Raw genomic sequence first — 22684 nt, forward strand, 5'->3', positions numbered from 1 at the left:
ACTGGCGCCCCGACTTTCATCTTGGACTCTACTCATACCTACTCCCACTTGGACCTCTCGATCTATTCTACCACTCTTGCCCGTCAGTTCGAGTGGTATGTCCTTTCTGACACCTATTCGAGCGACCACTTCCCCTGTGTCGTTCGTCTCCTGCACCACATCCCATCCCCACGTCCTTCGAGCTGGAACATACTGAAAGCTGACTGGGGACTTTACTCCTCCCTGGCGACCTTTCCGGACCACGATTTTCTCAGTTGTGACAGTCAGATCGAATACCTCACGGCTGTTATCATTAATGCTGCCGAACATTCCATTCCTTGTACTACCTCTTCTTCACGTCGCGTTTCCGTCCCCTGGTGGAATGAGGCTTGTAGAGACGCTATCCGTGCTCGACGACGTGCTTTACGCACCTTTCGCCGCCATCCTACGCTGGCGAATTGTATTGGATACAAACGGCTCCGAGCGCAATGCCGTAGAGTCATCAAAGACAGCAAAAAAGCTTGTTGGGCCTCTTTCACTAGCTCCTTTAACAGTTTTACTCCCTCTTCTGTCGTATGGGGTGGCCTGCGCCGGCTGTCGGGCATTAAGGCCCACTCCTCGGTACCTGGCCTGACCTCAGGTAATGAGGTCCTCGTTGATCCTGTGGCTGTCTCCAACGCCTTCGGCCGGTTTTTCGCGGAGGTTTCAAGCTCCGCCCATTACCATCCTGCCTTCCTTCCCAGGAAAGAGGCAGAAGAGGCTCGGCGACCTTCCTTCCACTCGCTGAATCTGGAAACTTATAATGCCCCCTTTACTATGCGGGAACTCGAACGTGCGCTTGCACTGTCCCGGTCCTCTGCTCCGGCGCCAGATGCCATTCACGTTCAGATGCTGGCACACCTTTCTCCGGCGGGCAAAAGCTTCCTTCTTCGTACCTACAATCGCGTCTGGACCGAAGGTCAGGTCCCCATGCATTGGCGTGACGCCGTTGTTGTTCCCATATCCAAACCCGGGAAGGATAGACAGCTTCCTTGTAGTTACCGCCCCATTTCTCGTACAAGCTGTGTCTGTAAGGCGATGGAGCGCATGGTTCATGCTCGGTTAGTTTGGATTCTTGAATCTCGACGGCTACTTACCAGTCCAATGCGGCTTTCGTCGCCGCCGCTCCGCTGTTGACCACCTTGTGACCTTGTCGACATTCATCATGAACAACTTTTTGCGAAGGCGCCAAACGGTAGCTGTGTTCTTCGATTTGGAGAAGGCTTATGGTACCTGTTGGAGAGGAGGTATCCTCTGCACTATGCACAGGTGGGGCCTACGCGGTCGCCTGCCCCTTTTTATTGATTCCTTTTTAACGGATCGAAAGTTTAGGGTACGTGTGGGTTCCGTATTGTCCGACGTCTTCCTCCAGGAGAACGGAGTGCCTCAGGGCTCCGTCTTGAGCGTAGCCCTTTTTGCCATCGCGATCAATCCAATTATGGATTGCATTCCACCTAATGTCTCAGGCTCTCTCTTTGTCGATGACTTCGCGATCTACTGCAGTGCCCAGAGAACATGCCTCCTGGAGCGCTGCCTTCAGCGTTGTCTAGACAGCCTATACTCATGGAGCGTGGCAAATGGCTTCCGGTTCTCTGAAGAGAAGACGGTTTGTATCAACTTTTGGCGATATAAAGCGTTCCTTCCGCCATCCTTACATCTCGGTCCCGTTGTTCTCCCATTCGTGGAAACAACTAAGTTTCTAGGGCTCACGTTGGACAGGAAACTGTGTTGGTCTCCGCATGTCTCTTATTTGGCGGCCCGATGTACCCGTTCCCTTAATGTCCTCAGAGTTCTTAGTGGTTCATCTTGGGGAGCGGATCGCACTGTCCTGCTTCGCTTGTATCGGTCCATAGTCCGATCGAAGCTGGATTATGGGAGCTTCGTCTACTCGTCTGCTCGGCCATCCCTCTTACGCCGTCTCAACTCCATCCACCATCGGGGGTTACGTCTTGCGACCGGAGCCTTCTACACTAGTCCTGTCGCGAGTCTTTAAGCTGAAGCTGCCGAATTACCATTGACCTACCGGCGCGACGTACTGCTGTGTCGGTATGCCTGCCAGCTGTTGTCTATGCCCGACCACCCCTCTTACCAGTCCTTCTTCGCCGATTCTCTCGACCGTCAGTATGGGTTGTATGTGCCTGCCCTGCTGCCCCCGGAGTCCGCTTCCGTCGCCTGCTTCGACAATTGGATTTTGCCCTCCCTACCACCTTCAGAGAGGGTGAGAGCCCGACACCACCTTGGCTCCAGGCTCCGGTTCATATTTATCTCGACCTCAGCTCACTCCCGAAGGAGGGTACTCCGGCTGCAGTGTATTGCTCACGGTTTGTCGAACTTCGTGCTCGACTTGCCGGTCACACCTTTATTTACACCGATGGCTCCAAAACTGACTATGGTGTCGGCTGTGCCTTTGTCGTCGGGGCCGCCACCTTTAAATACCGGCTCCTCGACCAATGTTCCAGCTTTACGGCCGAGCTTCTTGCTCTCCATCAGGCCGTTCAGTATGCCCGCCGCCACCGCCATTCATCATATGTACTCTGCTCTGACTCACTCAGTGCTCTTCAGAGCCTTGGAGCTCCCTATCTGGTCCATCCCTTAGTTCAACGGATACAGCAGTCCCTCCATTCTTTCGCTAATAATGGTTCTCCTGTCAGCTTTCTGTGGGTTCCCGGACATGTAGGAGTGCCTGGGAATGAGGCTGCGGATGCTGCAGCCAAGGCTGCAGTCCTGCCTCGGCCAGCCTCCCATTGTGTCCCGTCATCTGACGTTCGTGTGGATGTTTGTAAGAGACTTGTGTCGTTGTGGTGGGATGCTTGGTCATCCCTCCAAGGAAACAAGCTCCGGGCAGTAAAACCGCTCCCAACTGCTTGGACAACCTCCTCCCGACCATCCCGGCGAGAGGAGGTCCTTCTGACCAGGTTGCGGATTGGGCATTGCCGGTTTAGCCACCGCTACCTGCTCTCCGGTGACCCAGCCCCGCAGTGCCCTTGTGGTCAGGCATTAACAGTGCGCCATGTTTTATTGTCGTGTCCCCGCTTTAGTCAATCTCGTCTTGTCCTGTCCCTGCCATCTACTTTACCGGATATTTTAGCTGATGACGCTCGAGCAGCTGCTCGTGTTCTGCGTTTTATAACTTTGACTGGCTTGTCCAAAGACATCTAACCTTTTTACTTATTTTATCTACATCTTTGTTAGGTCTTTCTGGTGTCCCCCCCATCCCCTTGAGTTTTACTAGATTCCATGTGCTCTAACAACAGTGACTGGGCGCTAATGACCTCAGTAGTTGAGCGCACTTAAACCCCACAAAAAAAAAATCCTTCACGGAAAATTAGTTCTACTGTCCAAAACAAAAACAGATTCAAACACTGTAAAAATGGGACTTCCTAAGACAGCACTTTGAGTTTTGCTGACCACCACGTTTCTAATAGCAGAATCTACTGCAAACAACGAATTACGTAGCGCAATAAATCAGTTCAGGTAAAGTCTCACGTTGCTTAATGCACAACATAAAGCGCAATATTTTGTTACTCATACTGAGCAAACCTTAAAACTAAGAGCAGGCGTTTAAGATATGTATGGTGCTTCATCGTAAAACAAAAACAAATGACAGATTCCAACCATTATACTCACTCAGTGACCTTTGCAACCACGAATGTTTAAACGGTGTGAAAGCGCTACTTACTAGTTATCGCATTATGTCGTGAAATTAGCCACACTGCGCTCGTTTTCCACTTTATAGGCTGAGGTAATTACATGACTATACTGAGGGGCGCAGGACGAAGGTTATGCAAAACTGGACCCGAAATCTGACACGGCCTAAATAGAGCTTTGGCAATAGCACTGCAAATGAATAGTTAAAGGATTTGCCAGTTTCAAACTTCATTACGATTTACTGTACTAATGACAGAACGTGCAACCACCCAACTAACCAGAAGACTTAAATATTCAATCATCAATAAAGGAATGATGCATAGTTGAGATGTACAAAACAAGCTGGTGGAGGGTTATCGACTTTTCGGAGTGACGTGATTGATGGGGAGTGGAGCGATTCTATTGCTTTAGATTCACGCATTGTTTTTCACATCAGTGTTACGTGAACAGTTTCTTTCTCTTCCTCTTCCTCAACCCCCCAAAAATGTTTTCCGGCGAGGTCGGTTCATACACCCCCTTCCCCCGTCTATCAGACAGAATCGCACCTAGAATTCATGCATACATACTGCAACAAGAACAAATATAAGTTCTCTATTAGCTTCACAAATATAGACGGCCATAACTGAAACAGAACTGAGTGCGGCAGAAATTTTAAAACTGCCTCCCCGGTAGAGGTCAGTGAGCTGTCCCATACTAACGAGTACTATGCAACGAAGCTAATCATTCCTTTTCATCTAATGTGCCAACCCACATTCACAACCGAATGCCATGGGTAAAAAGGCACAGAACGTAATGTGTTCTTTGAAATAAACCAGGGACAATACTGAAATTTGTGACCGAGCGACGTAGTGTAGTGGTTAGCACACTGGGCTTGCATTCGGGAGGTCGAAGCTTCGAATCTTGCCCCCCCTCCCCCCCGGCCTGCGTCCATATTTAAGTTTTCTGTGATTTCCGTAAACCATTCCATGCAATTAACGCGGTGGTTCCTTCCTAAAGGACACGACAAAGTTCCCTTCCCCATCCTCCTCCCTCCCTACTGATCTTCGTGTGAAATTAAAAATATTGGCAAGTTTCTTAATTAGGCACTATAAAGTTCTATAAATTTTGGAAAGAAGTTGTACTTGGTCCTGGCAACAGTGTACTGCAATTCAAATTATATATCTACCATTACCTGCGTAATGAGAGGTCAGTGAAGTGAGGATGGTAAATATCTCTTGTTACAAAAACTTCACATTGTTACACATTAACAGGATATCGGCAAATTGACACTTTTTTGCAAAAAATAACTGAAATTTATAGCAAGAGTTGACTGTATTGACAAATGCTATATATATCTTTCTGTTTCAGCTGGGAATAAAACAAATTTTCACTGACAAAGCTAATCTGCAGGGAATTGCAAGGAGTCGTTATGGAAAGCTGTCAGTCTCAAAGGTTTTACAGAAATCAGCTCTAGAAGTAAACGAAAAAGGAACTACAGCAGCAGCTGCTACAGGCAAGTTGTGCTAGTTTAGCCAATGTGCAAAAATGCGTTTAAAGTTTCTACTTCAGTATCTTTATATCCTAATATATTCTTGACTGCGAATATCGTTAATCGTAAGTTAACAAGAAAAACTTCTTGGGTTTCCAAGACGAGTATTTGAATCAAGAATTAGTAAATTTTAAGTCCTCATTGTTGGAGGAACAATGTCGTTGACTGCAGTTCGTTTCTGGGAGTTATACAATTAAAAGTATAACAACCAGTTCTAGGTGCGTCTTATAAAAGTATTGAACTGAATTGTTACATCAAAGAAAGTAGGCCTAAGTACTAAAAGCACAATTAAGTTCACACTTAAATCACATCACATTAAACCCTCTTGTGATGCACCCATTAGAAAAAAACTACGTGATTACTGTTTACGTAAAATTCTTTATAGAGAATTTCACTGAAAAATTATTCGAAAAGGTAATTTCCCAGGTTTATTAATGGTTGTCGCACTTGATAATTAAAAACCCCATTTACAAGACATGAGTACGAATGCTGTCCATTAACGTTATTAATAAAGCTTAATCAGATTCTGGAAACAGCTGTCATTCAGGCTAGTAACAAAGCAAACTGTTACAGCCTATGCTTATTTTCTGAGAATTACATTGGAATACGTTCCTTCCTCCTCGCTTAGTCAACAGTAAAGGATCAGCAAATTGTTTGCCTTGTGTGCATCAGTAATTCACATTTTGAATCTCAGGAGTGTCTCAACCATATACACGGATCAGTAAGAGAACGAAGTCCACATCATCGTGTACCTCGTCGTTCTAATTTTCGCCTATAGAGATGGCGGAGCATTAAGACACGGGACTCGTATATGGGAGGAAAGCAGTTTGTCGCCGTCTAGCCGTCCATATTAGTTTTCCATGATTTCCCTAAAACACTTAAGGCGAATGACGGAACAGTATTTCCAAAAGGTACGGCTGTCGTTGACTGTACTTCAAATCTTAACACCTCGTTCCCCCATGATTTTCATTACAGTCCCAAATCGAGGGTTTTAACAGTCTGCCGCCCTGGTTACTATAGAGGCCCAGAGTAATTTTATATTTTGTGCAGTACGGGAGATCTGTTTTTAATGTGATATTTTCTGACATTTTATGTGAGCACAACAACCCTGTAGCTGTCTTTACGCATGGGTCTAGACAGGGGGCCTCAGTTGGTTGCTGTATTGTTCTCCCAGATCATGTCCTCAAGGTCCGATTGCCTCAAGACTTCACTGTCTTCGACGCAGATCTACATGCGATCTTGTGGGCACTGAAGCAGATGAGACGTTCTTCCAGTGCTAAATTTGTTTAATCCGATTCTCTGAGTGCTCTTAACTCTCTACAAAGTTTCTACCCAGCACATAAAATACTCCCGAATATCCAGGATGTCCTCCTCCAACTGCGAAGACTGGCGAAGATTGTGTCTTTCTGCTGGGTACCAGGGCACACGGACATTCGGGGGAACGAAAGGTCGGATCCTAGCAGTCAAGGTGGTGTCATGATCCTCAGCTGTTTTAGTGTGCCATCATCCTGCATGCTGTCGCCTCGCTGTTCACATCCAAGACTTGCTTCGATGGGATGGAGGAGTGGCTGAAAGTGACGGACAAGCTCCGTCTCGTTAAAGCGACGGTGGTGCCTGCGCTTTCTTTTAGCTCCTTTGTCGTTCTGTGTTTCAATCTCACATGCAACTTTTTCTCTGTTTTCGCGTATGTGATATAGTGATTTGTGCGGTCGATTCGAATGCATGAGTGTGGAACAATTTTCGAGGTTTCAGCCACATTCATTGGTTTAATGTGTGTAAAGGCGCTGGTAATCACGCTGTTGAGCGCCCATAAGACTGACTCTCTCTCTCTCTCTCTCTCTCTCTCTCTCTCTCTCTCTCTCTCTCTCTCTCTCTCTCTCGCGATTTTCATCCCCAATATGACTTCACTGCTACCGTTGTTTCGATTTCTTCCTAAGCCTAAACTACGCAATATGCTACGTCACTTGTTTGTTGAGAGTTTAAACTTGATCATGATCTTAAGATTTTCCACGTCTCTCTTCAGTGTTTTGCAACACTCCTTTGTCCGTTTTCTGACACAGTATGTAGGATAGGACAAACAAGACTTGGGTGGTACAATTTTTAACTGCTGCATACAGATGTCAAACGGCGTTTCTAGTAGACCTTTTTTGGCATATGGTTTCAGAGTAGAAATTTTTTATATATAAATTCTTAAAGGCTGCAACATAAATTGTATGAATTTTCAACCGTGTGTCTACATCCAAATCAAAATCTAGACTCTGCAGACCCCTGTAAAGTGCATGTCAAACAATCTATCCAATTCTACCACAGAAAAGTATTATTTATTTCCATTCCATCGACTTCTCGAATACTGGAAGAACATCTATAATGGCATTGTACGCGATGTATTCGGTCCAATTTTGTCTCCACGGGAACGACACATAGGGGTTGTATGTTTAAAGATTCTTCATCTGGTACTGGTTCTTCAAACTTGTAAGTAGTCTTTAGTGGGATAGTGGACACCTTTGTCATCTGCCATTTAAAGTTCACTGTGGGTTAAACCTGTCAAAATTTGTGCTGCCCTACTTAGTACAAGTTCATTGTCACCAGTTAATCCTATATTGTATGGGTCCCACAGGTGAACCAAATTATAGATTGAGTCGCACAAATGTTATCTAAGGAATGATGTTTATAGATTGAAGGCATTTTTCCAGTATTCCACCAATGAATTTAAATCTGTCACCTGAATTACCCACGACTGAGACTTGTCATTCCCTTGCATATATATCCACGAACTGTTATATCCAGATATTTATATTAGTTGACTGATTCCATCTGCAATTAACTGATATTATAGTCAGTAGATACTACATACTGCGTTTTGTGAAACGCATAACTTGAAATTTCTGAATATTTATCATTACATGATTTCTGTTGTATGTCCTTTGCGTCTCCATTCCGTGCAATCGATTGCTTCCTTCTAAATGTTGCTGTATGTGCTGACGTCTATCACGTAATTACATCTGAAATCGCTTCCTCGGTCAACTCCTCTTTCCTTCCACTTAGAGCTCTGTCTTGTTACTTGACCACTTACCTACCTAACAACCACCAGCCTAGGAGCACCGATAAGCTAATTCTACAGAGCAGTCTACAGTAAACAGCAAAACTCTAAATAGCAGCGGGATACATCTGAACAACAGAACCTTTCATTAGAAGGCAAGGAGGACATTCCATAAAAAGTGGCCTTTCTGTATCTAGACTCAGTTCACACATGCAACAACCCTAAAATCAAGGAAGCAAGTAAGGAATTGTGTGATATTTCCTAAACGACCACTGTTCAACAAGGGCAGCAGCTCCTTAAATGCGAAATGTATGGGGGATTCTCTGATGTAGCTCAAAAACGTAATTACGTTGGCTCAAACAAAATTATGGTCTCCTGCCTGGGTATTATGAATATTAAAACCAAGGAATTGTGTAATGGAATAAGAAACATTAAAACATAACTGCCAAATCGTCAAATTTGGAGTACGTGTTGCAGGCTTCCTCTGCCTAAGTGTGTCCACAGCTACCAAACGCCCTGTCAGAGTTCGGCTACACAATACTTGCATGTAAAGCTATATGGGGAAAGACAGTGATCACACAGTAAGGAACAGAAACTGCAAAATATTTCACGAAGAAATGAAAGTTCAAAATATAAATTATCAGCCAAATGTTTTACGCTGAACTGAAAACTTGCTAGAAAAGTCAATGCAGCCACCAACATCTACAGAATTCTTCGGCTCTGTGTTTAATACGCCTGTCATCAGTCGACATTGTCTACCCAGACGAGGAAGCATAAATACGTTCTCTTGTAAGTGCAGCTGCAAAACAGCCGTTACTTCCATACCTATATCAAGATCAGCCACACGAAGTACCAAGAGCACAAAATACTGACGTCTCATCACAAGAAAAAATGCAGCAGGCAGCGTACCAAAACGCCCATAACGGCCAACTTTACCACTAACAGCCAAACGTCAAGCGAACAAACAGAGAAGGGCAAGTCGTACTGAGATTCTCACGAAAAGCTTTCATCCAGTCACCATATACGTGCCATAAAGTGTAAGTCTGTTGCCTATACCTGCCCTCCTAATGGTACTGTAAACTCTGATTCACAAAGAACTTTTAGCAGTTTCCGCTCTGTTGTTGCTTAGTGAGCTTTATTGTAGACCCTTTTATGGGGGTCTGTTACCATCTGAGAGCCTAGCATGTTCAGAAGTTCGTCTTCTGAAAGGAGTACAACGTTCATTTCAGCACACTTACAGATTCCTTCTCCACCATAGATGTGTTTGCTTTTCGTTGCTCGTAGAGACAGCTCAGGAGAAAAGGTCTAAGACTTCACTCCAGTGGGAACTTCCTCATCTTCATACATCTGACAGACAAGCAGTGCACCAAAGTGGATACCAAGACTGACTAGACATTGTTTAGGCAACTGGCTGTTTTTGAACACAGTGTCACATTACGAAAGTGATTCATCAGTCTGACTAATCAAAGATCTTCGGAGGAGGGAAGTACCACTCTGCAATAAGGGTCAGTTTGAGCGGCTCTGATCAGGTTCAGATAGTGACCAAATACACTTAGCACCGCTGTATTATTTAGGACAAGAATTCCTGAACTCTCATCAGTCCATCTCGGCTCAAGTATAGGCAACAAGAAGAAAGATTTCTGGAAAATATAAAAGGCCAGCTATAGCACCTACACTGAAGGGTGTCTCCAACCACCAGCCAGTAACATCGACCAGACAATAGCCCAGCGTTTCGCCATTATTGCCACCACCACCACCACCACTGCTGCTGCTGCTGCTGACGTGGACCTGGCATCGCGTTGTCACCATCTGATCATGGAAACGATTCAGTTGAACAGGGCCCCCTTCTCCATGTGAGAGCGGCATTTGGCACCAAGGCTCCTGATACTGACTCCAGTCACAACAGAATCGAGAGCACTATGCTTCAGAAACATAGAAATCAAAGGAAATAACTACAGAACATTTAATGAAATACGGCACAGGAAAATTTTCCGAATCAGACAGGCAGTTTCGGTCTCCCATCAAAGCGGAAAAAGACTTAACTTACCCAGTAGCTAGCGAAGCACTGCGTTAACTAGCTATGTAGGAAAAATCTTAGCATATGGCCTGGTCTGGATCAGACAACACAGCTTCTTAGCCGATCTATGTGGGTTCAGGAGATATCGACTGACCGTTGACAACTTTGCCTGCCGGAGGTAGCTACACAAACCTTACTACTGTGATAGCGGCCAATAGTTATATTTTTCGACACAAAGGGCATATGATACTACTTGGCATATTATTTTCGGACACGATCATCAATGGGGCTTCTGTAGACATTTTCCTAGGCTTTCGTAGTCCTTTGTAACCAACTAAAAAGAGGCTACCGAGTTGGGGTTTCGTCTGCAAATTAATTTACCTGCCAGAAAATAACGCGGAAAGTTGTTTCAAATGTGTAATGAGGTTTCTGGGCTACTTCAGATCGTAAGGGAAAATAGCACTTACTCCATTATGCCTTGGTCTAAGCAGCCCAATTATACATGGCCTCCTCCTCTGGCGAGGGAATCCTCCAGTCTGCACTACTTGTGTACAGAACTAAGTACGCCACACTCTAAATGTTTTATATTCAGAAAACAGGGCAGAGGCTAGTTCACCAGTTGGTGTATCATGTTTCGGTAGACGATAATACGAATGTGGGACAATACTCTGAAATGTCTTGTTTGCTCCCTTAGTTAATAGGGATAATATTTTGTTACCCGGGTGGCTACCTTATCCTTTCCTTTTTTAAATTTGATCAGTTCGCCACATTTTCTGAGTTTATAATTTCAGCCTTCATTCTACAGACCAATTAGGTTTTTAATATCACATTTTTACAATCTCGGTGTGACTGTTTTACAATCTGCGTGGCTGGGTATGACTGGATATATGAATGTGAGTCTTCTAACAGTTCACATTTGACCAGTTATTGACACAGCATCAGTGAACACATTATTTTTAACAATATAAGTTTACTTCAGTCAAATGTTCGACAGTCACTCAGTTGAAACCGGTATAGCCACAGAAGAATTTGAGTGACTGAAATAAACTTATTCTCCTACAGAGTACATGACACTGATTTTCTATCCTAATTTTTAGCAAGTCAGATTGCACTTACATGAGTTTCCCAGCTTGTCAAGGAATTGACAAATCGTAAAGATTAGGTAACCAAACACATTTAAAAAACGTGTCTTCTGTTACAGGTATCGAGGTCATTGATCGAATCGGAGTCAGAGAGGTGACATTCAACGCTACACATCCATTTCTTTTCTTTATTGAAGACGAGACGACTGGTACAGTAATATTCGTAGGAAAAGTTGTGGAACCATCGACTGACAAAACGCCACAGAAAACCACGATTTCTGTTCGACAAGGAGAATTCAACGGTGACAAGAAGAAAGACGGTTCCAAAGGTGTTCAACAGTCTCACGTGTCTCAAACTGAAAAGGAAGGACCTTACCCTGTGGAAATGCCAGATTTTGACATCACATCTCAAACAATCGATAAAGGTGGACAGCAGAAAAAGCGGGTGTACTATATTTTATCCCAAAGTGCGTTCCATTACCTGATTCAATTTTTACCACAGAAGCTTCCGCAATAGTGAACGAAGAAAGTTTCCCTTGATGTCAATACTTTTTACTCGCTAGTCTTTACCAATGCGTCTACTATACTCATGTTCACAACATATGACTGAGAAGACGTGTGTGTGTGTGTGTGTGTGTGTGTGTGTAAGAACCAACCAACAGATTTGCAAATTATTAATACAGAAGTCACTGTCAAAAGAACAATATTTTATTGGTATGTAATGTGGAACAACATGCGAGTGTTTTTTTATAATGTTAAACTATATGTAAGAGCTGCAAAGCTAAAACAGAAAGAAAAATGTTGGTTTTATTTATTTATGTCTTGTTAAACTAAAATTTAACTTTTAATTAAAGAAATTTGTAATAAGCGTTTTTCACAACTGTTTTAATCTCGGTATAAATAGCAAAATTTTTTGTCTGTGCCTAAGGTACACCTTGCCTCAACCTAACATTTTATGCCTACAAACAGACGCAAGCTATAAACCACCAACCTAAAAATCATTGACTTTAAAGTAATGTTCAGTGGGTTTGGAGAGGAACAGGGAAACATCCTAGACAGTGCTTGCTGGCTTCCTTTAAAAAAGTTGTTGCAGGCACAGGCAACACTCTGCAAATATAAAAGAGGAACGCATATTCTAAAAATGATGTAACATCGTTCTTAGCACCACGTTTCCTCCCAAAAATTTCATCGCTTACGTTATATGTGATGTGCTTCTTTTGTATCTCGTATTTCTTACAAACGTCACCTTCTCTGAAGACACTGCTCACAGCGCTCACCAATCATCCTGTGAGTTTCGCTCTCCATACCTTGGATATTAGGAGCATCAGTCTCACTTCACCGTCAAAACCCCTAAAGACAAGTGCTATCAATCTATCATACGAGTCTCAGATACTAAGGTTACATGCATGTCAAAGATCTGCAGGGCTTTTCAGTGGATCGCAGAAAGGCACGACACTATCAGCTGCACAAGTCCGTAACATTTCCCCTTAAATCATTCGATAACTACAGCGAAACAGACGAATAGAAACACAAAAACTCTATTTACAGTAACATCACTGGATTCTATATTCGCTCAACAAGTTTGTGCCACGTTTAGAAACGCCACCCATCAATCACTGGAAGAGCGATTATAGCTTATAGTGCTTCGTCCCTCTTCAATCAGTGGTCAGGAACACTAAGTTCTTATATCTCTCCCTGTGGTAGAAACCCTCGGTATTATCCTCAAAAATACTGTCTTCTAACACTATTTTTGCTTTTGTGCTGACTTAGCTGTACGACCTGCACTCTCACGAAAGGGTAAAAAGAGAACGAGGGCTATTTGCTAGTGTGGGTTGCATACATTCAGGGGCAAACTTACTGTTATGCTAACTGATTTAGTACTCCTGTGGATAATACATCCCGAGAAACCTCTCCCCGACCTTCTCCTCCCTTCCCTCACCCCCCCCCCCCCCCCGGGAAAAGGAAATTGTTCAGTTCTGAGCCACTTGCCCCCCCCCCTCCTGGGAAATCCCCCAGCATTCCCACCACCACCACCACCACCACCACCACCACCACCACCACCACCACCACATGCATTGGTCACATTGGCACCTGCGTACACAACTCCGGCCATTCCAGACGCTCAGAGGCCGGAGAGACTCACTGACAGCCAAGCAGTTAACCAATCAATTTACGTGGGGAATAATCGTCCAGTGCAAACACTTCTCATATTGAATCTTCTCATACAGCACACACGTCAACTATCTCCGCTCGACAAGCATACTAGCTAGTTAAGTATTCAGCCATCCAGAGGACCCGCCACTGGGACTCGTTCCACATCATTACGAAATATCGTATTCATGATCCATGGAACTAGTGTTAATCTAATCTAATCTGTCGGCAAGTGTCGATAGGTTGAAGCATTCTTCGTAACTAACCAGTCGTAATAGGCTAAGCTGTGGCTTCTGGTCGACCGCTGGCTGCAAACACTTCGAAACAAGCAGATGTGGATTAGATGCAAGTTCTAACTGCAACTCCCCAGTTAAAAAATCCACTTTACCAAATCCGAGACAGGGATGTTGCTGTCCATATACGTCGAATTTCTCATGTGAGATTTAGATCCCTCCCATTTACAGGAGTCATTTTCAAAGACAGAAAAACTCAGATAACGTGTTTTCACAGCGCTAAAGTAAAGTTTTCTAGGGAAATACTGTACAACAGTATGGCATAGGGTACACTTCATGTAAGTATTCTCTCATCAGATAAAACTATTTGTACTTATCTGTTACGTCCTGCATCACAGGACAGGCAACTCATTTGCCTCATGACAAAGTGCTAAGAGCATGCTCTACTTCTGTCATAGGATGTCTCCTCACATTTGCACTGTCTCCAAGTAACCAAATCCTTCATCTCCTAAGATAGCAGCACAGGGAGTTGTAAATACCAGGTTTCTACTATGTATCACTTTATAAATTCGGTAATATAGCTGAGTTTGTTACGATGATCATCTCTCCCTGTGGGAAATTGAAATTTCGTTAAGATCTCGCCGCTACGATAAAACGCCTGACAACTGCTCCGACTCGTGGATCATATCTGTGGTACTCTATCCCTTGCTTCCACCAGTAAATCATTGTCAAACTGATTAACTAAACTGGCCATGAGTCACTTCGCATGGTAATTTTTTTTTTTGTTGCAGTCGTATTACGCTTCCCAGGTAGATCAAATGAGAATCCCTGGAGGGTTGACGATATTTCTTTCGAGGAATACTATTGATAAAACTTACAGAACCGACATTTGAAGCTGACTGCAGAATGTTTCTTCTGCTGCCAACATTTTACATAAGGATCACGAAGGTAAGATAGGAGAAATGAGGCTCATGTGGAGACATGTAGCTGCACCTTTTCCCTCGCTCTACCTGCGAGGAGAAGAGGAAAGGAAATGACTAGTAGTGGTATAGGGAACCCACCGCCACACACCGCATGATGGCTAGCGAAGTAGGCATATAGATGTAAATGTAACAGTCTACCTATTAAGACGTGACTCGCTGCATTTATAGCCCCACATATCATGGAAGAATGTTCTCTTAATTATCGAGAAAATGAAGGAACTTCTGCCACTGATTGTCTCATGGTAAAAATGTTCATATTAGCCCCTATCTTTATCGTTGCAGTCACTTCACGTGACGTATGTGAGAGGTTGTAATATGGTCGCCCACAACACTTAATGTCAGAGTATCGCTAACCCGCCGTACTCTTACGAATCTTGCAGTCTTTTATATATAGGATTTGAATCCACCTGTTTTCGACGAGCAAGTGATGTGCCCTGCCAAGTCAGAGATCCCTATTAATTCTCTGGAAATACCACTATTTTCTGACAACACTGTTCCACTTGTTTGAAGGCTGCCGGATCCACCTGTCATTGACTAGGTAGACCCATCACAACTAGAAAAATAGCATACTCAACGCAAAGGAGGAAATGCACGACCATGCAGAGTATATGCGGACAAATACATTCAGAAGCATAACACCTACAATTCATCAATATTGAATGACTAAATATCCTCCTGTACATGTCCTAATCTCCTTTATTACAGTCTTATGATTACTTTGCCAGAAATATGACAGTGTAATGGTGTCAGAGACTTTTGACAGCTCACCCTCTCTCGCGCGCGCTACGATTTTACCGCATCTCTGGTCCGATGCATCCCAAAAAAATACTGTGTGTGTGTTGACATCGAGTATATGTGGTGATCCCTTTAAATATTCATGTAGTGGTCCACTGGCACAGGTGGCCCGTTACTGAAGTCGCTTCCACAGTGTTGTGTAAAGTTTCGTCGCCCGTACTGTAGGAAGACCATATCCCACAGACACAGACTATCAATCACAAGATAGGTTCCTGAGTTCTTTCATAAGCAGTTTTTTTGTGTGTGTGTCTTTCATAAGCAGTTTTTTTGTGTGTGTGTGTGTGTGTGTGTGTGTGTGTGTGTGTGTGTGTGTGTGTGTGTTGCTCCCACAACACACACGACGATTGAAATAAGATAGAGGCGGTATTTCTTATTGACAACAGCGTAGAAGACATTGAAACTGGTAGTCTGCAGCATTGTGAAGCGTTTCCAAACAGCTCTCTGAAGGTGATGACTTCTACATTTAAACTCATGTTCCACAATGATGGGGTAGCAGATGTCTTGGTGTTCCACTTTCAAACAAACCAACAGTGTTGATTCCTCATATTTGCGGGTACATACTATACCCAGTTATGATTACTGTTTCGGTGTCCTAAGTGGTGGTCATCATGACCTCCAAATCTTAGGCATCTGTCTTTCTCATTTTTATGGCTTACAATGCATACCTGCATGTTGAACAAGGAGACTTTCTGCATGATGTAAACCCACAGAGCACAGATAGTATGCACCATCAATTGAAACACCAGTGGAAGTATGGAATGATTATCATACACCCAGTTAAGCATGTAGGTACCATCGTTCATCCACATTTTTGTCGTATTTACCTCAATTTTAGGTATTTTCATCAATTTTCATAATTTCATCACGTTTTCCGTAATTTAAACGCATATTACCCAATTACTTGAGTTCCAAACCACCACTCTCGACGACTTGTATCAACAAAAAGGCAGATCCCGTTGATCGCGTGATGCTCTCAGCCAGTGACATTGCAGCATGATTCTCAATTCATGTATCACTGCTAAACCACCCATCCATTACTCTGAGAGTGCTAAATACATGTGGACATATCATGAGTGCTGTAGGGGGAGGGGAGAGGAGGATGGGTATCTCGCAGAGAGGAGTGGCAGAAGGCGACATGTGCTGGCTAGGAAAAACATCAATGGAGAGGGGGTAGTTAATTGATCAATTTATTAGTGTAATTAATTTCATACGAAAAGTGTCCTCATTCCCACTTTACCCTAGTACTTCTCTACTGCCTTCATTCTCTTGCCACCTGTGCACATACTCATCCTCAGCCTTGTTTTCTAAGTTGTCCTGTCATCTCCAGTGTCTTTGCCTACCACCCGGAACAATCGCCCGCTCCAGCCGGAGTGGCCGTGCGGTTCTAGGCGCTTCAGTCTGGAACCGCGCGACCGCTACGGTCACAGGTTCGAATCCTGCTTCGGGCATGGATGTGTGTGATGTCCTTAGGTTAGTTAGGTTTAAGTAGTTCTAAGTTCTAGGGGACTGATGACCTCAGATGTTAAGTCCCGTAGTGCTCAGAGCCATTTGAACAATCGCCTGCTTCCCAATCCTCATTGTAAAACATCATGACTGGCTGTGTTGGAGTGTGATTCTTCAATTTCTTTTTGTAATTAATGATGAAATACTACATGAGTGAGTGGCCGAATGTTGGTGTCGAATGGGAACAATATTTTGGCCATCAACTGTCGTTTTTAGGACCTTCTTTTAAACGGGTGCTTGTCTCTACTACCCCACCCCTCCCTCTTCCCTTCTCATCCTCCAACCAGCCATTCTTCCCGCTGTCACTGGCAGCACCCCTGTTGTTGCTCTGCTTGCCCCCAAAGTACTTTCATTGTGAATATCTCGTACCTCTACATAAGCAGACAAAGTGCAGGTTCCCAGGCCCTCATAAGGATCCAATAGTTGAAGATATGTGCCAGTTTAATCCATGATCTGGACATAACAGGTTTATCTCAAGGTCATTGATATGGACTTCTGGTATCAGGTTACACACACGGCAGAATTGGTTCTCCCCCACTCCCTCAACCCCAGTGAACCTCTGAAAATTGGCAGTGTGTCGTTCTCTCAGGAGTTGGGCAGCATAGGGAGAGGAACACGATGTGTGTATTTGTTAATAACAAATTAAGTCACGTCACTCGAGTTTGAGGCACCAGCAGATATCACAACCTGGCAAATATGTAAGTAATCTTATTCTTCTACAAATTTATGTATTTATCCATGTTTTCCATATTTCTTAGTATTTTCCTCCATTTTACGTATTTTTACTAATTTTCACAGGATTTTACATCATTCTACGTATATTTCTTGTATTTTACCCAATTATGTAAGTTAGAGCCCACGCATACCAATGTCACATCAATGTGATGATGCTCACAGCCAATCACAGTATGGCAGGTGTCCAATTCATCAGTGCTAAGCCACAGAAGTGAACACACAGGTGTAAATAATGTCACGTCATATAAATGACGTCATAGCAAATTCTGTATGCACTATAGATTTCTAACCAAAGATACTGTATGTATATGAAATACCAGACTTCGATGGATGAACCTCCACTACATTACTAGAAAGTGTGACGTCAGTGTAAAATTGTGATGGCTCCAACCAGACACACTGTGTGTAGTACCGCATTACAGAAAATACCTAGACATGGATCCAACCAGTAACTTCAATCAGAAGCATGACGCCTGGAGGATGGCTCACACCTCAAATAACTGTGGGATTTACCACCTATAGCAATAACGGCAAACAGGTCCCAACGCGTTGTTTGAAATATGTAAGACTGCAACAAATACATACCCAGAGTATAAGGAACTCCCCCTCCCCCCGGCGTTACCTGGACAATAAGTTGAATGACTCATGTGATTTGGTGGTCTCGTATGGAACTCCTCCAGCAGCTGTGGCCGCCATAGTGTCAACATCTGAATGAGAGCTCCACCTCTGTACCCAGCACTAAGCCAGACCATTTCTGTAGGCTTGCTAGAGAGAGTTACATCATAGATATATTTGTCTAAATCTTTGTGGCTGGTAGAAGGTACTCGATGACTGAGGGAGACACACCAATCTTAAGATGCAGACACCTACAGGATTACCAGAAGAAATCTGAAACACCTTTGTGGATAAATGTTGGTAACAGTATGCCAAGCACTGACCCCCCCCCCCCCCCTCTCCACTTTTCTCCATAGACCTACGAGAAACAAGATCCCCTCCTCCCCCAATCACTATGATTTTAAAACTAGCGTAGGTGACCCCATTTTAGCCAGGCGGCACTCCCAGTTACAATGAAGACACACAATTACAATATGTAAACAAAATCAACCTTGGAATTTTATTAGCATAGGAGAAATTACTATGTCTCGTGTATTAACTACAGAAAAATCTAAATATGGCTAACGCTACTAACATAATTTCGACTGGTCCATAGAATTCCAGAGAAACACAATGGACAACTAGCACATCACAGTATATGGCGACGACATAAGACTGTTAAAAACAATCCTGCAAGAACAATGACCGTTGACGAGATTTGTCAGGGTCCCAGGCTCTGAGATCTTTCTACCAACTTGATGAAAAGTGGGACCTTAGAGAAGGATAAAGCTAGTGCGAAATCTCCCAGTAAACTGATTCCTCAACGACTCAGTTACAGTTAAGTTAGCACCATGTGGTTTCAAAGGAAAGGCGATCTGAGCAGCGCCCACACACTGGTCACAGCATCTCCAATTGCAAGAAGCTCTTTCATAAGACTACCATCGTGTCACCTGGTGAAAGCATTAAGCAGCCTGTCGGAGGTCCATGAATAAATACGCACTAAAATAATTATTACATGTATGTGAGCTTCTGGATTTACGCACACAGTCTTATCAAAGTGCCTTATTTAGCAACAAAAAATACACCTTACTTGTGCTAGTTACAATATCATCAGGTGTGAAGTGTTGCATGTTAAGATTTTATGACGACTCCATCTCTCTGCTGGTCGAGATACAATGTTACAGCTCTAACAGTGCTCTATGACATAGTTAGTGGTGACTGAAGCATAAATCAGCAAATATCGCAGTAAGGTTCAGACCCTGATGTTGCTGAGAGGGGAAGCCTGTAGAAAGGATATTATTAAAACTTCTTTGTTGTTCTCTTCTATGGTGTAAATGTAACATCTCGTTTGGAAAAATGTACATAAACCTCTGCTCTTGTAGGACTCTGTTGAGGGTAATTTGTTTAAGGATTATGTGTTTAAGGCAGAGTGCATAATTGTTATACTCCAATTCGACCTCTTGTAACTCAACCTGTTATGTGTCTGACAGATGAGCAAATCCAGTAATGCGGTTTTTATAAGCTTCATGGCCACACTTCATACCAGCGAATCTTTTTCTGCTGTAACACACTCCTTACTAAGTAGAAGACTTTTCCCAAGAAAACAATAACGTAATACTGGACTTGGTAGCAGCAAGTTCAATCGACACGCTAGTCAACCATAACACACCTGGAACAATTCGTTTGTATCAGCCATAGTTTTGACTGCATAATAAGGCTAGTTTCCCAGTCTTGGCTCTGTATTAACTCACACGTCAACAACTGGCAGCGATGACTGCAGCGGCGCACGTTCAAGTACCGCTGTTCAGCAGCTCCAAGCACACACCTGAAGCCACTAACTACAGGCGAAAAATATGGAAATTATCAAAAATTCAGTAAAATCCGGATACGTCATGGGCAAACAGGCCTCAAATGAGAGTATAGCCAAAATTTTTTGTGATATCAAAAAGATCAAAGTGCCTGGCGATCCCTCTTGGATACTTCCCTGTATACAAGAGTGAGCGGATTATTGGAAAAAAATCTGACTCCAAACTGACAGAGATCTACGCTAAAGATTGAGAGAAAGACCTTTAAACTCCTTGAAAAATAAAAAATATATAAGCATTTTGTTATTCATACAGAATGGGGAGTAGACATGGTGTCACACATATAACTGGAAATAAAGTCAGTAGAGAGGGTTGGGTTGTTTGGGGAAGGAGACCAGACAGCGAGGTCATCGGTCTCACCGGATTAGGGAAGGATGGGGAAGGAAGTCGGCCGTGCCCTTTGAAAGGAACCATCCCGTCATTTGCCTGGAGCGATTTGGGGAAATCACGGAAAACCTAACTCAGGATGGCCGGACGCGGATTGAACCGTCGTCCTCCCGAATGCGAGTCCAGTGTCTAACCACTGCGCCACCTCGCTCGGTCAGTAGAGAGGGGACAACACGCTTTTAATAGTGGAAAGGTGGAGAATTCTAGAAAGAAATGCTGGCAATTAGACATTGTCGTACTCCCACTAGCTCAGTGTGTGAGTGAGAAACCGGTAATATCTTTTTCTATATTTCATAGTATTCTCCATCCCTTGTAGATGTGAGTTGCAAGTCGTACGTATCTGGAATTGGAAAAATATATGGATGCAGTGCAAAGTGGTATGATTCTAGATTCGAAAGAAGCAAAACACATTGAATGAGTATTGCCGTTACTATACATGAAATCGAGAAACGTTTGCAGATAGAGAATAAAAAGGGGCTCTGTGAACAACATGGATAGCATAATTTTTACCTCTATCACTTACACTAGCTCCTAATAATACTGGTAGTTGGTGTTTGTCTATTTTTTAAACCCATTTATTGTACGTTTGACTTTTTTTTTTTTCTTCAATTCTCTCTGGCGACATCAGTTGTGGGAAATTTACTGCACTCGTCAAATAGGACACTGACTGTTTTAGAGGAGAGTAAATGCACATTGGTGGTGGGTGGTTGCGGTCAGTGTATTAGGTAGTCAGAGCAGAATCACAAGGGTCGCCTTCTCTGAGTGGTCAGCGCGACAGACTGTCAATCCTAAGGGCCCTGGTTCGAGTCCCGGCTGCGTCGGAGATTTTCTCCGCTCAGGGACTGGGTGTTGTGTTGTCCTAATCATCATCATTTCATACCCGTCGACGTGCAAGTCGCCGAAGTGGCGTCAAATCGAAAGACTTGAACCAGGCGAGCGGTCTACCCGACGGGAGGCCCTCGCCACACGCCATTATTATTATTATTATTATTATTATTATTATTATTATTATTATTATTACTGGAAAGTGCTGCCGCCATGGCCATAGTGGCGGTGGGTTAGTAACGTGTGGGTTACTACACTTCTCCTTTCCTTAGGGGGGGGGGGGAGGGGGGAGCGCCCAGGTACTGTCTCCATTGTGATGCTCTGATGGTTGACTTGATCATGGTGTTGGACGTGCTCATCCCGGGCATGAAGTCCCTGTTTTACTTACTATTCGCCCTATTTCCACAGTTTTCCTATTTTATAATTGGAGACACTCGAGTTGGGTAGTATAGGGAGAGGTCGTAGGCTGTGTCAATTTGTTTATAGCAAATTACCTAAAGTCACGTCACTTGAGTTCTACTTGTTAATAACTATTTAGTATTACGTGTCACCAGCAGAGACCAAACTCAGGTAGATACGTAAGTACAATTTTTACCTGTTTTTCGCCGGCCGTTGTGGCCGTGCGGTTCTAGGCGCTTCAGTCTGGAACCGCGTGACCGCTACTGTCGCAGGTTCGAATCCTGCCTCGGGCATGGATGCGTGTGATGTCCTTAGGTTAGTTAGGTTTAATTAGTTCTAAGTTCTAGGCGACTGATGACCTCAGAAGTTAAGTCGCATAGTGCTCAGAGCCCTTGAACCATTTTTTACCTGTTTTCCCATATTTTCCACCAATTTTAAGTATTTTCAACCATTTCCGTATTTTCCACAGTTTTACATTTTACATATTTTGTCCAATAACGCAAGATCCACCCCGCTGTCCCAGACGTCGCAACGACGTCATGATGCTCTCAGGTAATCACAATGCACTATGTAAATTTGGAAATTTGTGGTAAGGTCTTATGGGACTAAATTGCTGAGGTCATCGGTCCCTAACCTTACACACTACTTAATGTAACTTGAACTAACTTACGCTAAGGAAGACACACACACCCATGCCCGAGAGAGGACTTGAACCTCTGACGGGGGGAGCCGCGCGGATCGTGAAAAGACGCATCAGACAGCTCGGCTACCCCGTGCGGCCACAACGCATTATGTGACCGAATTAGATATCACTGCTATCTTCCCAACTCGATCTTTTATATCTGGGGAACCAAAATGGGCATCTAAGGGATAATGTGTAC

General features: G+C 43.7%; 2 protein-coding genes across 5 annotated transcripts in view; one reads left to right on the forward strand and one right to left on the reverse strand.

Moving 5' to 3' along the window:
• Positions 1–12205, forward strand: part of LOC126470516 (serine protease inhibitor 2-like) — a 32595-nt gene extending 20390 nt beyond the window's left edge. Inside the window, exons 6-7 of the mRNA XM_050098427.1 lie at positions 5014–5158; positions 11453–12205. Coding sequence (XP_049954384.1) covers positions 5014–5158; positions 11453–11850 — 543 coding nt within the window. The 3' untranslated portion in view covers positions 11851–12205. The remainder of the gene's footprint in view (positions 1–5013; positions 5159–11452) is intronic.
• Positions 1–22684, reverse strand: part of LOC126470515 (constitutive coactivator of peroxisome proliferator-activated receptor gamma-like) — a 750708-nt gene that overhangs the window by 154533 nt on the left and 573491 nt on the right. The gene's annotated exons all lie outside the window — the stretch shown is intronic.

This window comes from Schistocerca serialis, chromosome 3, assembly GCF_023864345.2.
Source record: "Schistocerca serialis cubense isolate TAMUIC-IGC-003099 chromosome 3, iqSchSeri2.2, whole genome shotgun sequence".
Classification (NCBI taxonomy): Eukaryota; Metazoa; Arthropoda; class Insecta; order Orthoptera; family Acrididae; genus Schistocerca; species Schistocerca serialis.